We start from the raw sequence: 23569 nt of genomic DNA, 5'->3' as shown, positions 1-23569 counted from the left end.
TGCGAGGCCCCCGGGGAGCCCCACGGAGCCCCAGGCACCGCCCAGCCCGGGTCCCACTGTCACCCGGCAGGTGCTCCTGGCCCCGCGCCGGGCCGGGACCTCGCGTGGCCGTGCCGTGGCCCTCGGTGCCGGCCCTCCACCAGTCGGTGCCCGTCTGACATTGCATCAGGGGACACTGCCCGCCGGACGCCGGCTGTGGACCGGGGAGGTCTGCCTGAGTCTCAGAACGGATCTGGGTCGGCTTGTCCCTGCCTGGCAGGTGGTGGGAGGGAAGCCCTTTGTACCAGTCAGCCCCAGGTCACCCGGTTCGGACCTGGCTCGGGGCCGGGCTGGGCAGAGCTCTCTGCAGGCTGGGGCCGGGGGGGGGAGGGGCAGCAGCGGTTAGGGTGTCAGGTCCCCAACTGCAAGTGGAGGGAAGAGCAGGGAGGGGGGAGGGCACCCCCCGTCCATGCTCCGGCCCAGCTTCCACCAGCCCCCCGTGGACCCGGAGGCCTGGCCCAGCCCCTCTCCACAGCCGAGCCTGACAGGCCTTATGGCTGGTGGGTCACTTGGGGTCACTCCCCTTCCTGCTCCCGGGCTGCTGGGACCAGCCCCCCTCAGGCGGGGTCTCCCCAGGGGCCTGCTGACCCGTACCATGCCCTGCCCACCTGTCCCCGAGCCCGGGACTTTGCCCGGGACCGGAGCAGCTTTCTGAGTGTTCTCAGCAGATTCCCGCACCTGCCTGCCTCCACCAGCACCCCGGAGCCTGGCACCCCTCCCCGGAGCCTCGGGCCCAGCTCCTCCGGGTGTGTGTGAGTGTGTGTGAGTGTGTGTGTGTGTGTGTGAGAGTGTGTGTGAGAGTGTGTGAGTGTGTGTGTGTGTGTGTGTGTGTGTGAGTGTGTGTGAGAGTGTGTGAGAGTGTGTGAGTGTGTGTGAGTGTGTGTGTGTGTGTGTGTGTGAGAGTGTGTGAGAGTGTGTGAGTGTGTGTGTGTGTGTGTGTGTGAGTGTGTGTGAGAGTGTGTGAGAGTGTGTGAGTGTGTGTGAGTGTGTGTGAGTGTGTGTGTGTGTGTGAGTGTGTGTGAGTGTGTGTGTGAGTGTGTGTGTGTGTGAGTGTGTGTGTGTGTGTGTGTGTGTGAGAGTATGTGTGTGTGAGAGTGTGTGTGTGAGTGTGTGAGAGTGTGTGTGTGTGTGTGAGTGTGTGTGTGTGTGAGTGTGTGTGAGTGTGTGTGAGTGTGTGTGTGAGTGTGTGAGTGTGTGTGGAGGGGACTATGGTAGCCCAGCTTGGGGGTGTCTGGCCCAAAGCTGCCAGCAGCTGCCGTGGCCCCTCCGCGGGGTCTGTGTGTGGCCACTGGGGGGCAGAAGGCCACTGAGGGCCCAGCGAGGCCTGCTGTGCTGTCTGTGTGAGCCGGGGCAGGTCCCGCCCTCTGGGCCTGGAGCTGACCCTCTCCTCAGACACCTGTTCCCGGTGACCTCACGCCTGCAGGGCCCCTCACGGCACAGACACGGTGGTTTCAGCGAGCTTTGTTGAGTGAAAACGCCACAGGCTGCCAGCATAGCGGGCACCCACCCAGGGAAGCACCCACCCAGTCCCCCCACGCCCGCTGGGACCCCTGGGAGGGGTCAGGGAGGGGCTTACAGACTCCGGCAGCAGCTCCCACCCCTGCACCCAGGCCAGCTCGGGACCGGGACCCCTGCGGCTTGGGGGGCAGTCACCGTCCCTGCAGAGCCTCCAGTGCCGTGGCCGCAACCCCTCCTTAGGCGGCGGCCCAGGCGTCCGTGGGGGGCGGCACCCGGACTCTGAGTCCCGGGGCTGTTCCGGGCGGGCTGTGCGCCAGCGCCCTGACCCTGCCCCCGGGGCCGCCGCGGCCGCAGCTCAGACGCCAGGGCTGCCCGGGGGCGCCCAGCAGAGCTGGCCGCAGCCGCAGCAGCAGCAGCAGCAGCAGGGCTGGGGGAAGCGGGGCTGGGGGCCCAGGGCCGGGCAGAGCACGGCGGGCTGCTGCGTGACCGCGGGGCCGCCTTTGAGGGGCACGGGGGGCCGGGGCCCGGCCCGGGGGAGCTCCCGCTCGGCCCTGATGGCCAGGAAGGCGGCCAGGTCGAGGTCCAGCATGGCCACCCCTCCGCGGGGCGTGGGGGTGCTCTGGCGGCACTGCGGGCAGGGGATCCAGCGCTGCTCGTGGGCGGGTGCGTCCAGCCTCCGCACGCACGCCTGGCAGAAGGTGTGGCCGCAGTACAGGCGGCGCGGCAGGCGGCCGGCCAGGTCGTAGGCCGAGTAGCAGATGATGCAGTCGCCCCGCCGGGCCCCGGCGGCCGGCCCCTCCTCCGAGGCAGGGGGACCCTCCGGCTGCAGCATCCTGGGGGAGGCACGCGGGGAGCTAACCGCAGGGTGCCCCTCCCGCCTCTGCCCCCGTCCTGCCCGCTCAGGGCCCAGGCACGGGGAGCCCGCCCCAGGGGTCAGGAGCCCCGGCCGCCGCAGACGCCGGGGTCCCCGGGGCCAGCGTCCGCTCCAACTGCCTGGCCCTCCTGCTGGGCCCCGGCCTGCCCCCTTCCACCCACCCGCCTGCCCCGGCCACTGGCCTCCTACCTGCATCCGCTCTGCAGGGCGCTGGGCCGGCCGGAGGGTGGCCGGGGTGGGGGGGCCCAGGGCACCCTGCGGCTCCCTCCCAGGGGCTCACGTTACTGGCCGAGCCCGAGTCAGCAGGGAGGCAGGTGGTGGCTGCAGGCGGGCGGGCTCCCCTTTCAGCCACAAAGCACTTGCAACTGGATCCATCGGCCCCCCCACGCTGCCCCGCCCCCACCCCCGGGGCCAGACCCAGCGGCAGGAACCCCCAACCCAGGCCTGGCTCTGCCGCTCCTCCGGGCTCATCCTCCCGCTGTTCACTCTGACTCCCTCCCGCCCCGTCCTCACGCTCCCCTCCCAGCCAGAGCGGCTCCTGGTCTTAACCGGATGGGCCTGTTCATCTCCGTTCCCTTGTCGCCTCCTCCAGGAAGCCCGCCGGGGCCGCACTGGCCCAGAGCCCGAGGCCCGCCCCGCCCAGTTCAATCACAGTGTGAGGGTGCGTGTTGGTCAGGCCAGTGTTTTCATCCCGGCCCTCGACCTGGGGGGGCGGGCGGGTGGCCCATCCCGAAAGGCCCCAAGGAGGTCCTGGCACAGACACCGACCACCAGAGGCAGCCCTGGACACCCATCAGAGCCCCCACCATCGCCAGGGCCCCAGGGCCCAGACACAGCAGAATGGGGTGCGTAGAGAAGGGCTGAGACAGGGTCCGGATCCCCAAGGCCCCTCCACCTCGGTGGCAGGAAGCCCAAGGCCAGAGCCCCCTTTCTCCCATCGTGGGCAGGGTGCAGCCTCTTGGCAGGGGGCACCGATCGGACAGGTTTCTGGTTCCGGCCTGGGAGGGGGCGTGTTGGGGGCCGTGGCCGGGAGTCCGGCACCCGGCGTTCCTGCACAGTCACATGTCCCTGACACAGTCACAGCCAGTGACATGCCCGTCCACACCCAGGCGGCCAGTCACCACGGGTCAGGGAGGGCCAGCACGGGACCTGTCTGTCCTGCGGGGCCAGCTCGACTTCCTCCCTTTGCTCTGGGCCCAGCCCGGAAACACGGGCGCTCCGTGCGGCATCCACTGACTCCTCGCCCCGGCATCCCGGCCTCACCCGCGGTGAGGCAATGCCGGCTTCCTTCGGCGGAGCTGCCCGCACGCCCTCCCACAGGCATGCCGTGCTGCGTGCAGCAGGGGGTGGGGGGGGTGTGGGGACAGGGGCTCCACGGGGCTCCCCGCCTCCTCCAGGAAGCCCAGGCCGGAGTCTGTACGGGGTACCCCAGGGCAGGTGCAGGACCGGGGTTTGGGGGGAGGAAGAATGCCTGGAGGCTGGCAGGCGGGCCGTGACTCAGAGGGAGCAGGCTCGGTCCTGGCTGCCGGAGCGCCCAGTCCCAGACAGACAGCCTGCCGGCACCGGTCCCACCCCCTCTTCCCCTCTGCTGGGTCCCCTCTTGGGGTCTTTCTTGAGGACCTGCTCCCCAGATCCCATGCCAGGCCCCCTGGCGGACCTACAGACTGAGATGTCTCCTAGCTGAACCCAGGCCTGGCCAGGGCCGGGGTCACACTCCGGCCCTCCAGCCAGCCTCAGGGCAGACCAGGTCCCGCAGTGCAGGTTACAGAATCGGCCATGGCTTCCCTGTCCCCAGACGTCCCCTGGCCGAGGGGCCTGAGTGCCTTCCAGCCCGGGTCCCCCCGAAAGGAATGGCCTGAGGACGCTCACTGCTTTATTACCAGCTCGGGCCTGGAGGGAGGGGGTCCAGGGTATCAGCTGCCAGGCGTCAGCGCCCAGGGCCTCTTTTCCGGAGGCCGAGCTGAGCGGCTGGGCTCGTGGCACGTCCCTGCCTGGGGGGAGGCGGAGGGCACCCGTGCGATGGCCCAGCGGGCACCCCCAATGTCCACCCGCGGCCGCGGCTCCGGAGCGGGTCCGGCCGCCCGGGGGCCGGGCTAGGAGACGACGCAGCAGCAGCTGTGGCAGCGGCAGAAGCGCGGGCAGTGGCAGCAGGAGCAGCAGGGGCAGCAGCAGCAGTGGTGCGCGATGTCGTCGCCGCGCCCGATGGGCGGCCGGCCGGCGTAGGTCAGTCCGCGCTGCCCGCCGCAGTAGGGGTTGCCAGGCTGCTGCCAGGACTGCGGGCCCTGGACGGGGGCGGCCCCCTTGGCGCCCCCCTTGGCGCTCCCTTTGGCGCCCCCCTTGGCGCCCTTTGCCCCCTGGGGCCCCCAGACCTCCTCCACGGGCTGCAGCAGGCGGGAGGGCTCCGGGGCGCAGGCACCCCCAGACAGCGGCTGCAGCTCCGAGGGGCGGTGCGCGGCCTCCAGCTGCTGCTCCAGGTCCGGGCGCAGGTGAGCCCGGGGGATGCTGATGTGGGTGTAGGGGTTCTTCACCACCATCTCGTGGGGGTCCATGGCCCGGCCTGGCGGCGGGGGGGGGGGGGAAGAGCAGACAGTTGGCTCCATGGAGGGGAAGTGCCCACCCCAGGGAAAGCCAGTGTGAGGGCTGGTCTCCGGCTGCCCCGAGTGGCCGACCCCTGGGGGAGCTGGGAGGGGTGCGGGGGTCTGGAGGCACAGCAGAGCTGGCCCTACGGGGAGCCCCAGGGCAGGGAGGGCCCAGGACCCACCTGCAGTGGCAAACGCAGTCTGTCCTCTGGTCCTGCCGTGCCTGTGAGCCGGCGGCTGGCAGCTGCCTTTTCCCTCCTGGGCAGGGGTGGGGCCGTGGGCGGGCCTCAAAATGGGGTTCCCACGTTCCCAGGAGGCTCTAGCTCCTCCAGCACAGTGGGCACCCACCCTTCCTTCCCGGGTGGGCGGTGGCCACGGCCCGGGCTCAGAGGGCCACGGCCAGCCAGGGTGACTCAGCCACCACACACGCCAGGCACGTCCTGGGCCCGGGCGGGAGGCGGGAGAGGAGCTGGGGTCAGGCCTCAGACCCCATGGCAGGTGGTGTGGGGGCTCTGGCCCTCACTCGTGCCCCTCAGAGCCCCTGCTCTTTGGCAGCCGCAGCCTCTGCCCCGGTCGAGACCAGAGCGGTTTGAGGCGTGGGCGCCTGAGTGCGGGGGTGGGGGGTGTTGGGCCGGGGGCCGTGGGAGGCCCGGGAAGCCGTGCGGCCTGGCCCTTAATGACACGTGTGAGGGACGGAGCAGGCTGGCTCTGAAGCTGGTCATTTGTGTGGCCCGCGCACGATGTCATTAATACCAAATGCCTCCTGCAGGAAAGAGGTGCCGCCCCTGACTCAGAGGCTTGCCTTTTCATTGATAAAAAAATCGATTTACACACTTTTGCTGATAAAACTTATCTGACAACTGGCGGCACGCGCAGTCTGGCTCCCTCTGCGGGGAGGCGCCTGGGGCCAGGAGTCTCCACTCAGCACCCGGCCTGGGCCCTGAGCCTTCCCACCTCCGATGGGAAGGTGGCACTCCGCACTTGCCGTACAGGGTGGCTGTGTGCAGGGGTGACAACAGATGTACACACTGTGCACCCTGGAATTGGCGAGCGCCCCCCGGGGCAGTAGGGTGCGGCCAGGCCCCGTCACCCCAGTGCTTGGTGGCCGTGGGGAACCCCCAGGAAGGGCGGGATCAACTCAGACGTGGCCCAGGGGCCAGGGTGACCCGGGTGGCCTCTGCGGGGGGCCGGTCTGACCGGTCCGGACACAAGCTCTTCCGATGCAGCATCTGATCCCACGGGACCGTCCCGCGGCCTTGAACTTCCCAGGCCGGAGCGGAGGCCCGTGCGCAGGCGCCGTAAGCCCCGCCCACCGCGCCTGCAGGCTCCGCCCCTCGCGGCGCGGCGGCCAGGCGCATGCGCGACCACAGGCCCGAGGCGGCCTGTGGGAACTTTATTCCCCAGAAGCCTCCGCGCTCGAGGGCTTCCTTGAAGACCCGGTTCGGGGTCTGCCGGGCCCGGACCGCTCCGAACCCGCCTCTGGCCGCCCCGGGAGTTCACGAGGCGCGGATCGGGCGGGGGCTTGCACGGGGCGGGGCCTAGCTCCTGGGGGCGGGGCCTCGGGCGGGGGCGGGGCCTGGGCTGTGCTTGCCCAGCGGGTCTGTAGGGGGGTGCGTGGAGTTCGGGGCTGATGCTGGGCTCCCCCGTGTCCACTGGCCCGCGAGCCTCCCTTTTTTTTAAAAAAAAATATATATATATATATAAAAATAAATAATATTTATTTTTTAATTGATTTTTTATAGAGAGGAAGGGCGAGAGATAGAAACATCGATGAGAGTCATCGATCAGCTGCCTCTTGCACGCCTCCTACTGGGGGACGTGCCCTCAACCAAGGTACATGCCCTTGACCGGAATCGAACCGGGACCCTTCAGTCCGCAGGCTGACGCTCTATCCACTGAGCAACACCGGTTTCAGTCTGCGAGCCTCCCTGGGTCCCACTTCATGCCAGAGCCCTGGAGGCCGCCCTGCCCCTCCGCCAGGCGCGGGAACCTCTCCCACCTGCTCCTGCGGACTAGACCCTGGCCGGGGGTCGCACAGGCCGGCCCAGGGCCAGGGGCTCCCCTCCCGCCTGGTGCGCCCCTGGCTGCCTCTCCGGGAGCACCGAGCTCCGGGCCCCGCGGCCCTGAGGGCCCGCACACAGGTGCAGCCCAGCCCACGCGGAGGAGACGGGCTGTCCCGGTCAGAGGCAGGCCCTGGTTCCCTCCCTGTGGGTGCCACCACGTCCTCTGTGCGCCGTCACCCAGGGAGGCCTCCTAGGCCCGGGGATCAGGGAGGCCTGGCTGGGGAGGAAGCAGAGAGGAATGGGGCTTCCTGCTGGGTGGGGCCAGGTGCGCACTCAGCGGTGTGACCGCGGCACGTGCTGCTGGGGGCGCGGAGGCCACCGCACCCTGGGTGGGTGTGTGCTGTCTGTCCGGCTGTTTGACCTTCCACGTCCGCCTCCCCACCCACCTGTCAGGCCGCCCTGGTCCCGGAGCCTTCTCCCAGCCGGCCCTCCCTCATCCACTCTGGCGCCTGCCCACCCTGCGCCCCTCTGTGGCCACCCTGCCCGCAGCCTGCGGCGCTGTCCGGTGCCCGGCGCACCTGGGGCCGGAGCCCCGAGGCGCTCACGGGCCTGAGCCGAGACCCTGAGCTCCGGGGCGGGAGGGGGGCGCAGGCGGTCCCAGGGCCGAGCCCGGAGCCAGCTCTCCGGGGTCACCTCTGGGCCCCTCCTTTCCCTCTGGCCCTGAGCTCCGGCGGAGAGGCTTGGCTCGGGCTCCGGTCCGCCAGGCGGGGACGCAGCGGGGAGCGGGGGGCGGGGCGGGGCGGGACGGGCATCCGCCCGCTGCCCGCGGGCGCCGGTGACCCCGGGGCGGGCGCCGGGCCCTCTGCGGACCGAGGGGCAACCCGGAGCCGCTGGCCCCGCCCCGCGGACCCCGCGCGGGTCCCAGGCGGGGGTGGCGCTGCGGGCGCGGGCGGGCGCCGCGCGCACTGCGGTCCCCGCGCCTCCGCCGCAGAGCGCGCCGCGCCTCGCACGCACCTGCCGCCGCCGCCGCGCCCGCTCCCCGCTCCCCGCGCCCGGGGGCCGCCGCGCCATCGCCCGGAGCCGCCGCGCCATCGCCCGGAGCCGCCGCAGCCGCCGGAGCCGCCGGGCCGGGCGCGGGCCCGCATCCGCCGCCTTTGAGACAACCTCTGCGGCGGCGGCCGGCCGCCAGGCTGGGGCAGGTGAGAGCGGCGGCTCCCCGCGCGGCCGGGCGGCCTCGGGGGCGGGACGGGGAGGGGGCCGGGCCGCGCGGGGAGAGGGTCGGGGTCAGAGGTCGGCGCCGGCCTTTTGTGCGGAGCGAGGGCGGGCGGGCCGGCCGTGCTCACGCCGTCTCTCACCTGCAGCTCGGGCCTGCTCCGGGCCTCCTCCCCGCTCCCGCCACCGCCAAGCCTGCGGCCCGGGCCCGCCCGCAGCCAGGCCTCCGGCTACCTGCCTTCCCTGGGCGCCCTGCCCTGGAGCCATGGGGCCCACCTAGCCCCCGCCTGCCCCGACGGCCCGGCCCGGGCACTGCTGACCTCGGCCGCTCGGAGAGCCCGCCCCAAAGCCCCTCGCCGGCCCCCGCAGCCGGAGACCCTGGGTGAGGCCCTGGGCCGGACCTGCAGCCCCAGGCAGCCTCCCGCCCCCCTCTGCCCGCCCTGCCTGCCTCCCACCCCCCCACCCCTTCCTCCTCCTCCTCCTCCTCCTCCTCCTCGGACTGGACCAGAGACGCCGCTGTGGCCACCGGGAGGGGCCCTGCCCCCCCAGCTCTCGCCAGTCGCCCCCAAGAGTCCTCGGGGAGGCTGGGGTCCCCACCAGGCCTGGCGGGACCAGGATGCTGCCCCTGCTCCTCCCCCCCGGCCCCACTCAACGCCCCCTCCCACCCTAACACCCTGTCTGACCGGAGACAGCCGGATGCCGGCTGACCCCGGGCCCGAGGCGGGCAGCGGCTGGCCGGGCCTCCTCATGTCCTGCCTGAAGGGCCCCCATGTCATCCTCAAGATGGAGGCCATGAAGATCGTCCACCCCGAGAAGTTCCCCGAGCTGCAGGCGGCCGCCCCCTGCTTCCCGCCCGCGCCCCGGCCCACCCCAGTTCTGGCTCCCAAGCGGGCCTGGCCCTCCGACACCGAGATCATCGTCAACCAGGCATGTGGGGGGGACATGCCTGCCCTGGAGGGGGCGTCCCGCACCCCGCCCCTGCCACGCCGGCCCCGCAAGGGCAGCGCGGAGCTGGGCTTCCCCCGCGTGGCGCCCGTGGACGAGGTCTTCGTGAACCAGTACGTGATGCGGGCGCCGGGCCCCGCGGCCCCGGGGCCTTCCGCAGTGCCGCCCGCCGCCGGGGAGCCCCTGGAGTGCCCCACCTGCGGGCACACGTACAACGCCACCCAGCGGCGGCCCCGCGTGCTGTCCTGCCTGCACTCCGTGTGCGAGCAGTGCCTGCAGATCCTCTACGAGTCCTGCCCCAAGTACAAGTTCATCTCCTGCCCCACCTGCCGCCGCGAGACTGTGCTCTTCACCGACTACGGCCTGGCCGCGCTGGCCGTCAACACGTCCATCCTGAGCCGCCTGCCGCCCGAGGCGCTGACCGCCCCGTCCGGCGGCCAGTGGGGGGGTGAGCCCGAGGGCAGCTGCTACCAGACCTTCCGGCAGTACTGCGGGGCCGCCTGCACCTGCCACGTGCGGAACCCGCTGTCCGCCTGCTCCATCATGTAGTGCCCGCCCGCCGCCCGCCGCCCCCGCCGCCGCCTGCTTCCGGGACCCGGCCCTGCCCCATCCCCCCACCCCTCACCCCTCACCGCTTCTGGCCCCCATCTGTGTGGCATTGTCGCTGCAACAACTTTGCCATTAAAACTCTGCCAAAGTTTGCATCTTGTCCCTGGCCTGCAGCCGCTGCCTGGCCTCCACGCCGGGCCGGGGTGGGCACCGGGACTGCAGCCCGGAGGGGGCAGCTGGGGGAGGCCCAGCACCGCGTGGTGTCGGTTTGCTCGGCTCCCTGGCCAAGCTGGGCCGGGCGTGCTGCTCAGGTGACTGGGCCTGGCTGTGCGTGTGTGCACATGCGTACATATGTGTGACCATCACACACACCTGTGCAGAGCCAGCTGCCTGCGTGAGCCAGGCAGGGATGTGCAGGCAGGTGTGCAAATGGACCCAGCTGGGCAGGGAGGACCCAAGAGGGCAGGAGCCACCGGACATGGGGTGGCTGGGTGGGGGACCGTCTGACCCTCCGAGGTCGTGTGGGAAGGCTCTGGGTCAGTGTGACGGGGGTCGGCACTTCTGGCCGATGGCGGAGGGAACACAGGCCTAGGAGCCTCTGGTCTGGCCCTGGCACGGCCTGGGTCTGGGAAGGACGTGGGGCAGGCAGAGCAGGGCCGCTGGACGGGACAAGGGCACAGGGAGGACGGCACCGGAGCAGTGGTTCCAGCGGCTGCTGCTGTTTATTGAGACACGTCTCCTGGGCTGGCACAGCGTGTGCCCAGCTGGTGAGGCAGCCCGGTGAGGCGGTGCGGGGACCGGCTGGGTCTGTCCTTCGGGTGAAGGCCCCGGCTTGGTGACGTGGGCTGCCGCAGGCAGGGGCTCAGCTCCGCGCTCCAGCACCAAGGCCAGGCTGGCCTCTGTCCCTTGTAGCTCAGGGGCAGGTGCCCGCCCTGGCCACGCGTGGTGCCCGGGTCCCCAGCTGGCTGGCGGGGAGGCCCTTCGTGGGTTGAGTTTGCAGAGCAAGGGCCTCTCCTCCCGGCTGCCCCGACCTTCAGGGACACACGTGGGCCCTGATCTGGGACACGGGCAGGAGGGGGGGGGCGGCCGGCAGCCCCTGCCCGGGCCCCACCCTCCAAGGTGAGGCGGCCGGTCACGGTGTCCTCCGAGCCTCAGACACGACGGGTGCGGTGGGGGGGCCGGCAGGGTGGTGCCTGTCCCCGAGGGGAGCTGGGGCCCTGCCATGAACCTTCCAGCCTGGCCTTGGGCGCCGCGGGCACTGTCTGACAGCAGTGGTTCGGAGTCAGGGGCTGCACAGAGGCTCCTGGGTGAGCTGGGCCCAGCTTGGGTCGTGATTGAAGGCCAGGCCTGGTCAGCCTTGGTCACCAGGCTCAGGGCAAGGCGCTCCTCCAGGTGCGGCCCCGCGCACCAGGCCTGCAGGACGTGGCCATCGGCGCCTGGGGCGGTGCGGGCAGAGGCACGGGCCCGCTCGGGCGCTCAGTGGCCGGCGCGGTCCAGCAGCATGAACAGCAGCCCCAGCAGCATGAGAGGCGTGAAGACCAGCAGCAGCCCCAGCAGCTCGAGGCCCAGCAGGCCCAGCAGCGCCAGGCGGCGGGCGCAGGGCCCCCGCTCCCGCAGTGCCCACAGCCGGGCGCCCAGGCAGGGCGGGCAGGGCAGGAAGGGCAGGCAGCCCTGGACGCCCGCGGGCCCCGCCAGGAAGCGCAGTTGGTAGCGGTGCTCCAGGGAGGCCCAGGGCCCCGGGCCCCGGCGGGGTGGGGCGGGGGGCGCCGGGCTCGGGGGCCGCGGGGGCCCGTCGGCCTGCAGCAGCTCCTCCTGCAGCTGGCAGATCGCCCACTCCAGCATGGGCGTCTTCTGGCGGCACAGCGGGCAGCGCACGCGGCCCAGGTCGGCGCTGGGGGCCGAGCCCAGCAGCTGCTGCAAGCAGCCCGAGCACAGGCCGTGGCCACAGTTCAGCAGGGCCAGGCGGTGCCCAGCGGGCCCGTAGGGCTCTGTGCAGATGGGACACTCCTCCTCCTCCTCTTCCTCCTCCTCCTCCTCCCCTGTGGGCCCAGCCCAGGGGGCGGCTGCCGCTGTGGTCCCCAGCAGGGGCTCGCTGTCCAGAGACCTGGCACCCCCGGGGCTCCCAAGGGCCTGGCCGTCCAGCCTCTCCTCTGCCGGCACTTGGCACAGTGGGTCCAGGCGCTCAGGCCCCGGGCGGGCTGAGGGCGGACCGGGGAGCCCCGAGCTAAGGTCAGCGGGGCCATGAGGAGGGGCCCCAGGGCAGGAGTCAGGATCGGGGGGACGGGACCCCAGGGCGGCAGTGGGTGGTGGGGCTGTGAAGGTCACTGGCCCTCGGCCGGGGCAGCGTCTGGCACTGACCTTGCAGCAGCCACTGCCTCCTCTGGCTCCTCGCCCCAATGGGAAGTGAACTCCCGCGGCCTCAGCACCGTGCCAGCTTCAGCCGCTCCCGGGCCCACAGGCTGCCGCTGGGTCCGCCGGAGCCGCACAGCTACCGCGACTCCGGCAGCACCTGACTTAGATGGGCCCCAGCCGCCTGCCCAACTGCCCCGACAGGAATTTCCTTGGCCGGGAAGGCCCATCCCAGGTGGTGACAGCGCCTGCCCGCCCCCTCCTGGCCACACCCCCTTCCTCCTGGGCCTCGGGCTGCTGCTCCCTGGCTGAAGGAATGGCCTTTACCCGCCTACAGGGCACCCCCCACACCCTTCCTTCGGGTCTCTCCAGACTGCCCCCGCCTCATCAGAGCTTGGACAAGGTGGGCCAGCAGCCACACCCACCGGGCGAGAATCAGACACCCAAGTGTTCCCCCGAGGTGCTGAGCCGGTGCTGAGCCCGGCTGTGTCCCCACCAGGGCGCTGTCTCCGTCAGGAGCTGTAGGCCCAGCCCTGAGGCATCGGAACAGCATGAGAACAAACAGGTCGGAAGCAGCACCTGAGCCGGCGTTTATTGCTGAGTCTTCCTGCAGCCAGGCGGGGATGGTGACGCCCCCAGGCCGGGCACTGGGGCCGGTGCCCACCAGGCAGAGGGGGACCTCGGCCCCCGGGGGTTCCTGTGCTGTTTGGAATCTGGTGTCCGGGGGAGCCCCCTGATGCCTGTCAGGCTAGGGTGCCTTCCTGGGTGCCCCCGAGCAGGACCTAACCGGGGCCAGTGGGGAAGGCCGGCTGGAGCCAGGGACGGGCGGCTGAGTGAGGCCCCGGATGCATGTGGCCACACAGGGAGCGGGCGGTCGCCACGTGGGGCCCGGCAGGGCAGCCTGAGGGCCGGCGGCAGGCAGCTCCTCAGGCCCATGTCTCGGTCTGGAAGCGCAGGGTCCGCTGCAGCTGGGCCAGGTAGGCGGCTGCCTCTGGGTCCGAGAGCCCACCCTCCTCCCGGAAGACGGAGACCAGGGCTTCAGACACCGCTGCGGGCATGTCCTTGGCGTTGCTGGAGAGACAGGCAGCCCGGGCTCAGTGCTGCCTGGTGCCCGAGGGCCAGTGCTCGGCCCCACACCCAGGCTCACCCTGCACCTGGCTACCCCTCCCCAGCTCCCCCCTCCCCTGGCTCCCCTCCCGGGCTCCCGCCCCGGCTCACCCCGCCCCTGGCCCCCTCCCCGGCTCCCTGCTCCCGGGCTCCCCCCGCCCCTGGCCCCCCTCCTCAGCCCCCCTCCCCGGCTCCCCCCCTCCCCGGCTCCCCCTGCCCCTGGCCCCCCTCCCCGGCTCCCCCCCTCCCCGGCTCACCCCACCCCTGGCCCCCCTCCCCAGCTCACCCCGCCTCTGGCCCCCCTCCCCGGCTCCTGCCCCGGCTCCCCCCGCCCCTGGCCCCCCTCCCCGGCTCCCGCCCCGGCTCCCCCCGCCCCTGGCCCCCTCCCCGGCTCCCGCCCCGGGCTCCCCCCGCCCCTGGCCCCCTCCCCGGCTCCCGGCCCGGCTCACCCCGCCCCTGGCCCCCCCGCCCCGGCTCACCCCGCCAGGAAGAAGCAGGCGCCTTGGCGGTCCAGCAGCTCCCACACCAGCGGCCCTCGCTCCCGGAGCCGGTGCTGCACGTACACCTTCCGCTCCTGCGGGACCGGACAGGACACAGGACGGGGTGTGTGTGTGTGTGTGTGTGTGTGTGAGCGCACCCCCGCCCCGCCCCGCCCGCCCTCCAAACACCCACCTGCTCCCGGGAGAAGGCTGTGACCAGGGTCAGGCAGCCCCTCTCCTCCAGCTCCCGCCACTCGGCCTCCCAGTAGAAGTCCTGGTCCCGCCAGCGGCAGCCGAAGAACAGGAGGTTCCCTGAGGACGGAGGGGCCTCGAGCCTGGACCTGCCGTAGGCTTAGCCGCCCGCCCGCCCGCCCGCCCGCCCGCCCGGCCGGCCAAGCCCGCTTACCTGTCTGGCCCCGGGCCACTCGCTCCTGGACGGCCGCTCGGAAGGGGGCCACGCCGGTGCCGGGCCCCACCATGATCACCGGGGTGCCGGGCTCCTGTGGGAAGCTCAGGGCCCCGGGCCGCACCCACAGGGGCACCCGGACCGGGCCTGCGGCGGGAGGAAGGCGGCATGACGCGGCTGGAGGGCCAGGGCCTCGCCCAAACCCCCACCTGCCGGAGAGCGGAGGGCACCTTGCCCAGGGTCCAGCGACGCCAGCCACGAGGAGCAGAGGCCCCGGCGGGGCTCCTTGAGTCGAGTCTGGTACTGCACCACGGCCACCAGCATCTGCAGCCTCGTGGGGTGAGCCTGCGGAGCAGGTTGGCAGGGGCGGGATGGGTGGGGGCAGGAAGGTGGCACCTGCCCCCCATTGGAACCTGGCCTCGGAGAGTGAGCCTGGGGGAGGGGAGGGTGAGCCTGGGGGAGGAGAGGGTGAGCCTGGGGGAGGGGAGGGGGAGCCTGGGGGAGGGGAGGGGAGCCTGGGGGAGGGGAGGTGGCCCCGGCAGGCCCCGGTGGCCGCTCACCAGCAGAGAGGAGGCGATGGAGAAGGCGCGCGGCCGGATCGGGGGAATGAGGTCCAGCAGGTAGTCCGGGGGGATGGCGGCCGCCGTGTGCGGGAAGTCACACAGCACCTGCGCAGACACGGCCTCAGCGGGTGGCAGCCGGTGGCCACGGGCGGCTCCGGCCCGGCTGCCAGGGCCCCCCGGCCCCCTGGCCCCGCCCGCCGCCCGCACCTCCAGGGCGGTCCTGCGGGGCCGGCTGCAGTACTGGTGCAGGGCCTCCTGGCCGGCCGCCGAGCTGAACTCCAGCAGCTTCTCTCGCTCCAGCGCGTGGGGCGACAGGCAGGCCAGCAGCTCGAAGAAGGAGCGCCGCGGCACGCCGGCGATGTCCAGGTGCCGGGCCACGAGGTGCCGCACGGAGCAGGGCTGGGGCAGCCGCGCGGGGCAGGCGGCACCTGGAGCAGGAGAGGAGGCGGTGGGCTGGGCCGGGGCGAGGCGGGGGCGAGGGTGGGGGTGAGGGTGGGGGCAGGGGAGGCCGCAGGCCCCCACTCACCGGGCTCCCGCGGCTGCAGCGTGAAGAGCCGGTCGGGGTCCAGGCCCAGCGCCTGGCAGAAGAGCTGCACGTGCGGGGCTGTGTTCTCAGGCTGGATCAGCACCACGTCGCCGGCCACGAAGCTGTGGGAAGTCACGGAGGGCGGGGCGGGAGCTGGGGACTCGGATGGAGGCGGACGCAGAAGACGAGGGCTGGTGTGTGTGTGGGGGGCTGCTGGGCCCTGGGACCGAGGTGCCCGCCTGCCGCTGGCTGCCGTCCGCCGGCCGAGGCTCAGGGAGGACCAGGCCCTCCCCGTGGCCTGGCCCGGTGCCCGGACGGATCCTCACCTGATGCCCGAGTCCGCGATGTCGAACTCGATGAGACGCACGTCCTGGAAGTGGGAGGGGCCGGTGACCCGCTGGTTGGTGACCATGGGCGCCAGGAAGGGCCGCCGCTCTGAGGGGGGACTGGGGGGGTCGGCCTGGGCCGCGTGCTGCTCCGAGGGGCACGGCCCAGAGGCCTGAACGAACTGCAGGGTGAACTTGGAAGGCAAGCTGTGGAGGGGCGCCCGTCAGACCCGCAGGCGAGGCCCGGGGGGCGGTGGCCAGCCGCTCGGTGCGCCCGAGGCCCCGAACCAAAGCCACTCACGGGACTCCAGGGGGGATCACGCCGAGGCCAGGGGGCACGGGGTGCAGCCCCAGCACCTTCTCCCACAGCGAGTGCAGCCAGGGGTCGATGGCGCCATCCGGCCTGGAGAGGGCAGCGCAGTGCAGGCTGCTCAGGGCTGGCCCGGGGCGCTCACTCCCGCCCCACGCCCACCCCAGCTCCACCCTCACCCCAGCCCCACGCCCACCCCAGCCCACCCTCACCCCAGCCCCACGCCCACTCCAGCCCACCCTCACCCCAGTCCCTCGCCCACCCCAGCCCCACGCCCACCCCAGCTCCACCATCACCCCAGCCCCAGACTACCCCAGCCCACCCTCACCCCAGCCCCACGCCCACCCCAGCCCCACGCTCACCCCAGCTCGTGCTGGTCGTCGCCCAGACAGACCGGCAGCAGCGCGGTGCCCCCTAGCTGCAGCAGCCGCCGGTGCAGCTTCTTGGCCACAAAATTGAACCTGAGCAGAGAGGGAGGCTGCTATGGACGCTGGGCGGGAGGCGAGGAGATGGCCCAGCCAGCCACGCAGGGCAGAGGGCAGAGGGCAGCCCCACGTCTCCCCATCTCCCAGGTGGTCTGGCCAGTGCAGCCCCGGAAGGAGCCGTCCCGGGGACGCTGTGAGCACGAGGGCCAGTCACCAGTTTTCTCCTTCCCTCCAGTGAGCGTGCCCTCCTCTCACAGGCACCTCTCCGTGGCGTGGCCCCTCAGCCCTGACCGGCTGGACGGCCAGGGTTCTGACGCCCGTGACCTGATGCCGCGTGCAGCCCCGGCCCTCTGCGAGGACCCAGGTGGTCGTGAGGACGCGGAGGGACATGGAGGGGAGGTGGTGGCCACGGGCTCCTGGCCGGGGCCCTTTGCTCCCAGTGCCCACCCCCGCGGGCCTCTGCACGGTTTGAAACGAGCCGAGCACCTCACCGCACGTTTCTGTAAAGCGGGGCGAGAGCGGCTGTCCTGGGGCCTGTGAATACCTGGCGCTGGCGGGCGTCAGCGGGAAGTCCCCTGGGGTGCCCGGCCTGGACCCCCTGCCCACCCACAGAGGCACCCATAGGGAGCCCCGGTGGGCGAGGTCCCAGCCTGGCGGGAGCCCTGGAGGCTGGGGCGCCGGCCCCCCCCCCGACACCTCGCCAGCCCGAGGACAGCCCCCGCCAGCCTGGCGCCACTCACTTGGCGTAGGAGGAGTCCCCGAGGCCCACGACGGCGAAGTCCACCTGGCAGAGGGAGGCGGGCGGCAGGTTCTTCCGGAACAGGAACCTCCAGAAGCTCTGAGACCCCGGAGACGTGAGTCAGGACCCGCTCGGCACCGAGCCCAGGCGGGCCGCAGGGCGGGTCCCGGCCTCCCCAGGGCCCGCTCTCCCCGCTGCTAACAGACCGCCTTCCATGTTCATCCCATCGCGGAGGCGAGGCACTCGGGAGAGGCAGGGACTGCGAGAGGCTGCCCCAGAGCCACTGCCGGGGTGTGTGTGTGTGGGGGAGACTGGCACTGCGGCCGACCCCCAGCTCTCCCCAGGCTGGAGGAAGGGCCTGCTCCTCCACACCAAGAGTCCCCATCCCCGGGGTCCCTGGGGGCGGGGGGCTCTGAGCCTCCACCGCGCAGCTCTGGGCTGAGTCCGCCCCCACCCGCCCCCCTCGGCAGCACCGTCCTTCCTCTGGGGCCCCCCCTGGTGGCTGAGCCGAGCGGGAGCTGCGAGGGCGAGGCCCAGGGTCTGCAGAGCTGCCTGAGGCTCAGCCTGCAGCACCTCCAGCCGCGCTGACCCGGGCCCGCCACACGGACCTGTCATGCCAGGGGAGGGGACCCTCGTGTGGCGGGCCCGGAGCTCGCACACCTGCCCTCCCACCCTGACCGGCCACGGGGAGTTTGGGTTGAACCCCCCCCCCCCGAACCTGAGCTCTGAGCGGGTGGGGGGTCACTGCTGAGGAGCCGCTGTCCCCAGTGACCCCCACAGGATGTGCTGGTCGGGGGCCCTGCGTGCCCTGCCCCGTGGGCCTTTCCCAGCCTGGGACAGGGAGTAACTTTCCCTGGCGCCTTCCCTACCTCCTCATCCCAGGCCCCTGGAAGGAACTGAGTTCTAACATCGTATCTTTTGTTCCTTTTGGAAGAATGTCTCAACTTTATCCTTTCAACCTCCCTGGCGTCACTGCCGAGCGTGCGTCTCCCGTGTGGCCGTGGGCCCGTTTCCCTCTGCGGGGAGCACGCCGACTGCTCTTCGCTGCCCTTGGCCGCCTCTCACAGGGCGGTCCCTGCGGCGGGCGCTGGCTCCGTGGTCTGTTTGTATTTAAGAAGCTGACAGAGCCCTGGCCAGTGTGGCTCAGTGGATAGAGCATCAGCCTGTGGACTGAAAGGTCCCAGGTTCGATTCCAGTCAAGGGCATGTACCTTGGTTGCAGGCACATCCCCAGTGGGAGGTGTGCAGGAGGCAGCTGATCCATGTTTTTCTCTCATTGATGTTTGTAACTCTCTATCCCTCTCCCTTCCTCTCTAAAAAGCCAATAAAATATATTAAAAAAAGGGGGGAAAAAAGCTGACAGAAAAGCCTGAGCCTGGGCCTGCCTCCTGCCTTTGATCCTGCCAACCTGCCTTCTCTCCTGTCTGGGGTCCTGGAGACCCCGAGTCTCCCACATCAGACCCACCCCCTCTTGTTCTTTAGTCTCCAGCCATTGACCCCACCAGCATATCCACTGGCCCGGGCCTCTCCCATCTTATAGTTCCTTCCTTCTAATCCCTCAGCCCCAGCACAGCCCGAAGCCTTTCTGCGTTAACGCCGAAGTTCCTAAAAGACTCCCTCCCCTCTCAGTAGCCAGTGACCCTTATCCAGCCTCTCCCCACCCCAAGGTCACCAGTCCTTCGCTGATAAGCCCCACGGGAGGCCTCAGCTTTCTCTCTCATCATTTCCCTGCGGCCTGAGCAGACACCTTCCTCTGAAGGCTCCTCTTGTGCGTGGAGACCCTGCATTCCCTCTTCTGCTGGGCCACGGTCCTGACAGCATGACCTGGGGGGCCAAGGGGGGGCTTTCCACTGCGGCCTCTCCAACACCGGCCCCACCGGGCCTGGTTGGAGCCCCCGGGCCACCTCCCACCGCCACCTGCACGGTCCCGGGCACAGGACCTCACTGGTCCCTTTCCCTGCGTGCGACGACCATCCCTCCTGTACCTGAGCCTGAATCCCTGTCTTGATCCCACCGCCTTCTTTCTCATCTTTGAAATCCGTTTGCTTCTGTGTCCTGTCGAGTCTTCCTTAAAGTCTCGGGGACCCATCCACCTTTAGTCTCTTGCCCGTGCTGGGTAGGCCCCCCCGCCCCACTGTCCTTGCTCTCCTACATCCTGCCCCCCCACCCCCACCCCAAGTGGTGGTTTCACTAGAACAGGAATGTAACTGTCACTTCACACACCCAGAACAGCGGGAGGGGGAGCCGTGGTGCCTGGAGGAGTTTATTGGGAGGAAACCAGAACCCCAGCTCCTCTCACACCCAAAGCTGCCGCCGCCCACAGCACTGCCAAAGGGCACGGGCTCACTGTGCCTCTCAGACCCTGCCCCCACACCCCATGACGAGGGGGTGAGGTCCCGGGCAGGGATCTCCCGCCTGAGCACACGCAGCCGCCGCGGCAGCCTTACCTTCATGTTGTCAGGGGGGTCTCCCTGGCCTGTAGTTGCACAAACAAATACCACCAGGGGCTCGTTAATCAGATTCACCTCAACAGAAAGACACACGTGTAAGGCCTCGGGCTGCGATGACCCGGCATCCCTCGGGCCGGGTTGGGACAGACAGCGCTTCCTGCTGCCCCCACCCCATCTGGCTCTTTCCCCGGCAGCCTGTGCTTCCTGGCACTGTCCCTGCCCGTGAAACCTGCTGCTTCTGCGTTGTGCTTGGCCCCATAAGGGTGGACATGTGGTCACTGGCTTCACAGCTCAATTCCTAGCCCTGATCGTGCCCTGGTGGCGGGGCACGGTTACAAGAGGAGACCCGCGGGCCCCGGCCCCCCTTCTCCCCTGGGAGCCCCCGCCCCTCCTCCACACGCCTTCCGGTCCCCCAAATCCTCCCTAACAGGAGGGTCCTCTCGGACCAAACCCGACGCCCTGGGGCCGGCGCCCAGGCAGCCCGGGCTCCCCGCCGAGGCCCAGGGAGCCCTCACCACCGGGTAGGAGTCCAGGGCTTGCACCCGGCAATCGAGACGCCGACGCCGGGCCTCGCGGCCCAGCCGCTCCGCCACATCCTCGGCCGTGCCCGTCTGGCTGCCGAACAGCACCAGGAGCCGTGGGCTCGGCATCGGGTGGCGGTGGTGGAGGGGGGCGGCGTGAGGGCGTGAGGGGACCTCTGCGCCCCGCAACACGACCCACAAATTGCCCCGAGAGCCCAGGCGGCCGGGAACGACTCTGACTTCCGGCTTCCGGCGTCGCCCGGAAGTGACGCGCTGGGGCTGCGTCCAGCGGGGCATGGCGTCCGAGCGAGCCGGGCGTCCGCTGGCGGCCTGTGCTGGGTCCCGGGCCGGGGTCGGGGGATCGGCGACGCACCGGGGCCGAGGAACGGGGCAGCCGGGCCGCTCGTCGCCCGTCGTCCGCAGCGGCGGGCGCCTGGCGAGGCCCGCGGGGCGGGGAGGCGCGGCCCGGCGGGTGAGACGCTCGGCGGGGCCCGGGCCCGCGCTCCGCCGGCGCGATGCTCTTCTCGCTCCGGGAGCTGGTGCAGTGGCTGGGCTTCGCCACCTTCGAGATCTTCGTGCACCTGCTGGCCCTGCTGGTGTTCTCCGTGCTGCTGGCGCTGCGCGTGGACGGCCTGGCCCCCGGCCTCTCCTGGTGGAACGTGTTCGTGCCCTTCTTCGCCGCTGACGGGCTCAGCACCTACTTCACCACCATCGTGTCGGTGCGTCTCTTCCAGGACGGGGAGAAGCGGCTGGCCGTGCTCCGCCTCTTCTGGATCCTCACAGTTCTCAGCCTCAAGTTCGTGTTCGAGATGTTGTTGTGCCAGAAGCTGGTGGAGCAGGCTCGGGAGCTCTGGTTCGGCCTCATCACGTCTCCCGTCTTCATTCTCCTGCAGCTGCTCATGATCCGCGCCTGCCGGGTCAACTAGCCTTGCAGAGGGGGCTGGAGAGGGAGCTCGCTCTCCACAGCCAGAGTGCTGGGCCCAGAGCTGAGGACCACCCCGGAAGTGTGAGGGCGCAGTCTCCCACCGCCCCGGACGAGAAGTCTGGATCTGAAAGCAACTTCAACTTGTACCCTGCGGAGTGCTCCCTTTTCTCTAGGCCGGCCTTGTCTGAAACTGTTCCCTCAGCAGGGATGAAAAATCCTGGATGCTTAAAATCTACTTCCTGTTGTTTCCTTTGAATAGCGCATCTGCATTGAGATCTTGCGATGGACCCAAGCATGACAGGACTGAACTCCTCTGACAGCTGGAAACGGCATAGAAGCAAAATGTCCTAGCGGGCTCAGTATTCTCATGGATCCTGGGAAAGTTCCCTCTATGCCCCGGCTGCGACGTCGGCCGGCATCACTGACCTCAGAGCTCATGGTCCCATTCACCCAGACAAGGCTGCCGTAGGTGTCTGAGCTCTAACAAGTGTAAAGCAGCTGTATCTCCTCCCCCCGCCGCTGGGGAGAGAGATGGCCCCTTCTTCATTCCAGCCAAGGCACCCAGGACGGTGCCGAATAAGCATGATCAGGACCCTCCCTGTCTGGAGCCCTGGCACCTGAGAAAAGAACTTTGTGTTCCAGACTCTGCTTGGCTTCCGGTCCCAGCAGGTTGCGGGGTGAGGACTTGTCCGCCACCTGGTGGCCAGCACCGTGAGCGCACCTGAGATACGTAGGCCTCACTAAGGGACCAGAAAGGGGCAGGTGCTCGGATGCTCAGAGGCATTGAGACCTGCAGCCGGAAGCTCGCAGAGGGTCTCAGCTCCCATTTGTTGGCCTGAGGGCTTTGGTTTGGTACCAGTCAGGTGCCGGATGAGAACATTTGCTGAGATAAGAAAATAAAATAGAATGTTTTGCTGAAGCGCCGTGGTTTGCCTGACCCATTGGGCGTGGCAGTTGGTGGCAGAGCTGAGGCTGTAGGAGGGCTGGCACCTGCGGGAGCCTCATGGGTGGAGGGGGAAGGTTTCCCTCCGAGAATTCCTACTGCCTGCCTTGGGAGCCGCACGAAGACATGGGGTAAGGCCATGCTGAGATCCTAGTGAGTAGTTTGTGTGGCCTCCGAGCCTTGGCATCGGCCAGCGTGTGGTCTTTGTGGACCCTGCTGACACCGTAGAGCAGGGGTCACAGGTTATGGCCTGAGGCCTGTTTTTTTGTGCCCTAATCTTGAAAGGGGTGAGGAAACAGAAGAATGACAGAAAGCCAGTGTGCCTGCCATGTACAGGCCTCCGTTTCGGCACCGCGGTCTTCTGGGTAAGATGGTTCTTTGTTCCAGAGGGCTCTCCTGAGCAGTGGAGACTGTGGAGCAGCATCCCCGGCCTTGACTCTATAGGTGCCAGTGGTGTCTCATTGGTGACACCCAAAAGTGTGTCAGGCATTGCCAGGTCTCCTGGGAGAAACACCGCCCCCGGTGAGGACCAGTGGGTTAGAATATTTCCTGTCTGGCCTTTACAGAACAGGTCTGTGGGCCTCGTTCTAGCCCAGCAGCTTTGTGACCTTCGGCTGAGGGCGTACGTGTGCTGCGTGGCCACGGAGATGCTTGAGCTGGAGACTGGCTCGGTCTGGTCTGAACCGCAGCTACAGACATGTTTCCCACCCAGGCATGGCGTCACTTGTGCCAAAGCCAAATACAAGCTGAACGTTTGGAGTGAGTCTCCTTGTTTGTTAATCCTCACCTGCAGGTATTTTTCCATTGATTTTTAGGGAGAGAAAGAGAAATCGATTGGTTGCCTTAGCACACGCCCTCACCAAGGCAGGGGATCCAGTTGGCAGCCTAAGTACATGCCCTTGACCGGAATTGAACCTGGGACCCTTCCGTCCCCAGACCAACGCTCTTTCCACTGAGCCAAGCCACCTAGGACGGGAGTGAGTTTCGGATGGATGTTATTTTTAGGTTGCCTGTTTTATTTTGTTAGTTCAGAATCAGGGAGTTGGGTTGCTGTAGAAGTGACAAGAGTAATAAGGTTCACTTCCTTTGGAAGGCGACTTACTGCCGCGGCATCAGAAGCGGAGAAGAGCCCTCGGCTGAAGCCTGCCCCGCTCCCTCGGAACTCCCTCCCTGAGAGACCAGTCTGTGGGGGGCAGTGCTGTGCCTGCTGACTGCGGGCGGCATCTGTGTCAGTGCTCCCCAGGTCCCCCTTCTCCCGAGTCCCGGGGACCTAAGAGCATGTGGTGGGCACTGGGCAGCCCACAGGGGAATCTGCTTTCTCATGGCACGAGGGCGGGGGCTGTGTCTTCAGGGTCGGTGGGACCCAGCAGCCTCGGGTGAGGGAAGTTCAGTAGTAGCTTGGGGAGGTAGCAGGGTGGGACACAGGGCCTGGCTTTTGTGGCTCTTGGGGCGTTAGAGAGCGTGGGCCTGCTTGTGTACGGGGAGGAATCTCAGCTTTGGTGCCTCCTCGCAGCTTCCATACTCCTGGATGGCCAAGTGTGGCACAGAGCCCCCACCTGTCTGAGCAACACAGTCAGGTTCTGGGGCCGGCAAAGCCAGGCAGCAACTCGTTCACCGTCCACCCTCGGGGCCATTCCTCAGCACTGTGGGGTCCGCTAAGTGCCGCAGGTGGGCCGGCATGGCCCGGGAGGGACTGGTGTGCAGCCCGAGCATCGCCCACAGGAGCGGAGATAGCCTACGGGTCCTGGGCAGGCCCTCCCTCCACCGCGCTCCCAGGGGGGAGTAGGCGGGCTGGCTTGGGCGCTGGCACCAGAGGAAGTTACCTGGCCGCCTGGCCAAGGTC

General features: G+C 69.6%; 6 protein-coding genes across 7 annotated transcripts; 2 read left to right on the top strand and 4 right to left on the bottom strand.

The window, feature by feature from the left end:
• Window positions 1–375: 375 nt before the first annotated feature.
• Window positions 376–4181, bottom strand: RNF224 (ring finger protein 224). Its single transcript, XM_084898518.1, has 2 exons — window positions 4115–4181; window positions 376–4083 (listed from the first exon to the last, which is right to left on the bottom strand). The coding sequence occupies exon 2, from the start codon at window positions 2564–2566 to the stop codon at window positions 1853–1855; it is 714 nt and encodes a 237-aa protein (XP_084754644.1). The 5' UTR covers window positions 2567–4083; window positions 4115–4181; the 3' UTR covers window positions 376–1852.
• Window positions 4182–4230: 49 nt separating this feature from the next.
• Window positions 4231–6539, bottom strand: CYSRT1 (cysteine rich tail 1). 2 transcript variants are annotated; one of them, XM_084898519.1, is made up of 2 exons: window positions 5128–6539; window positions 4231–4927 (listed from the first exon to the last, which is right to left on the bottom strand). In XM_084898519.1, exon 2 carries the CDS (start codon window positions 4917–4919, stop codon window positions 4464–4466), a length of 456 nt encoding a protein of 151 aa, XP_084754645.1. In that variant the 5' UTR covers window positions 4920–4927; window positions 5128–6539; the 3' UTR covers window positions 4231–4463. The 2 variants fall into 2 exon arrangements, with proteins under 2 accessions (XP_084754645.1, XP_084754646.1); XM_084898520.1 differs by having other exon boundaries at window positions 5132–6539.
• A 166-nt stretch (window positions 6540–6705) lies between these two features.
• On the top strand, window positions 6706–9804 carry RNF208 (ring finger protein 208). Its single transcript, XM_084898517.1, has 2 exons — window positions 6706–8151; window positions 8314–9804. Exon 2 carries the CDS (start codon window positions 8861–8863, stop codon window positions 9656–9658), a length of 798 nt encoding a protein of 265 aa, XP_084754643.1. The 5' UTR covers window positions 6706–8151; window positions 8314–8860; the 3' UTR covers window positions 9659–9804.
• A 516-nt stretch (window positions 9805–10320) lies between these two features.
• On the bottom strand, window positions 10321–12858 carry LOC311630247 (ring finger protein-like; the record flags this gene model as incomplete). The annotated part of the gene is made up of 3 exons (XM_084899118.1): window positions 10321–12092; window positions 12571–12709; window positions 12795–12858. The coding sequence occupies 3 exons, from the start codon at window positions 12856–12858 to the stop codon at window positions 11135–11137; spliced, it is 1161 nt and encodes a 386-aa protein (XP_084755244.1). The 3' UTR covers window positions 10321–11134.
• NDOR1 (NADPH dependent diflavin oxidoreductase 1) lies at window positions 12084–20061 on the bottom strand. The gene is made up of 14 exons (XM_084898515.1): window positions 19853–20061; window positions 19335–19412; window positions 16890–16987; window positions 16087–16185; window positions 15716–15817; window positions 15415–15621; window positions 15089–15210; window positions 14770–14990; window positions 14560–14667; window positions 14230–14344; window positions 14000–14146; window positions 13787–13905; window positions 13594–13688; window positions 12084–13078 (listed from the first exon to the last, which is right to left on the bottom strand). The coding sequence occupies exons 1-14, from the start codon at window positions 19985–19987 to the stop codon at window positions 12934–12936; spliced, it is 1791 nt and encodes a 596-aa protein (XP_084754641.1). The 5' UTR covers window positions 19988–20061; the 3' UTR covers window positions 12084–12933.
• Window positions 20062–20131: 70 nt separating this feature from the next.
• Window positions 20132–21702, top strand: TMEM203 (transmembrane protein 203). The gene has a single exon (XM_084898521.1). It carries the CDS (start codon window positions 20374–20376, stop codon window positions 20782–20784), a length of 411 nt encoding a protein of 136 aa, XP_084754647.1. The 5' UTR covers window positions 20132–20373; the 3' UTR covers window positions 20785–21702.
• Window positions 21703–23569: the final 1867 nt, after the last annotated feature.

This window comes from Pipistrellus hanaki (genome assembly GCF_964339955.1).
Source record: "Pipistrellus hanaki genome assembly, chromosome: 11".
In the NCBI taxonomy this organism is placed as follows: Eukaryota; Metazoa; Chordata; class Mammalia; order Chiroptera; family Vespertilionidae; genus Pipistrellus; species Pipistrellus hanaki.
Note: the sequence above shows the minus strand (reverse complement) of the source record. Positions and strands in the feature narration are given on the sequence as shown.

Bases quoted from the DNA above. Each gene is read 5' to 3' on its own strand.
- RNF224 (XM_084898518.1), bottom strand. From the start codon at position 2,566: ATGCAGGTAGGAGGCCAGTGGCCGGGGCAGGCGGGTGGGTGGAAGGGG.
- CYSRT1 (XM_084898519.1), bottom strand. From the start codon at position 4,919: ATGGACCCCCACGAGATGGTGGTGAAGAACCCCTACACCCACATCAGC.
- RNF208 (XM_084898517.1), top strand. From the start codon at position 8,861: ATGCCGGCTGACCCCGGGCCCGAGGCGGGCAGCGGCTGGCCGGGCCTC.
- NDOR1 (XM_084898515.1), bottom strand. From the start codon at position 19,987: ATGCCGAGCCCACGGCTCCTGGTGCTGTTCGGCAGCCAGACGGGCACG. The intron at 16,186-16,889 runs GTGAGTGGCGCC...CTCTCTGCTCAG, and splicing joins GGGGACTCCTCCTACGCCAA to GTTCAATTTTGTGGCCAAGA. The intron at 14,668-14,769 runs GTGCGGGCGGCG...GTGTCTGCGCAG, and splicing joins CCCGCAGGACCGCCCTGGAG to GTGCTGTGTGACTTCCCGCA.
- TMEM203 (XM_084898521.1), top strand. From the start codon at position 20,374: ATGCTCTTCTCGCTCCGGGAGCTGGTGCAGTGGCTGGGCTTCGCCACC.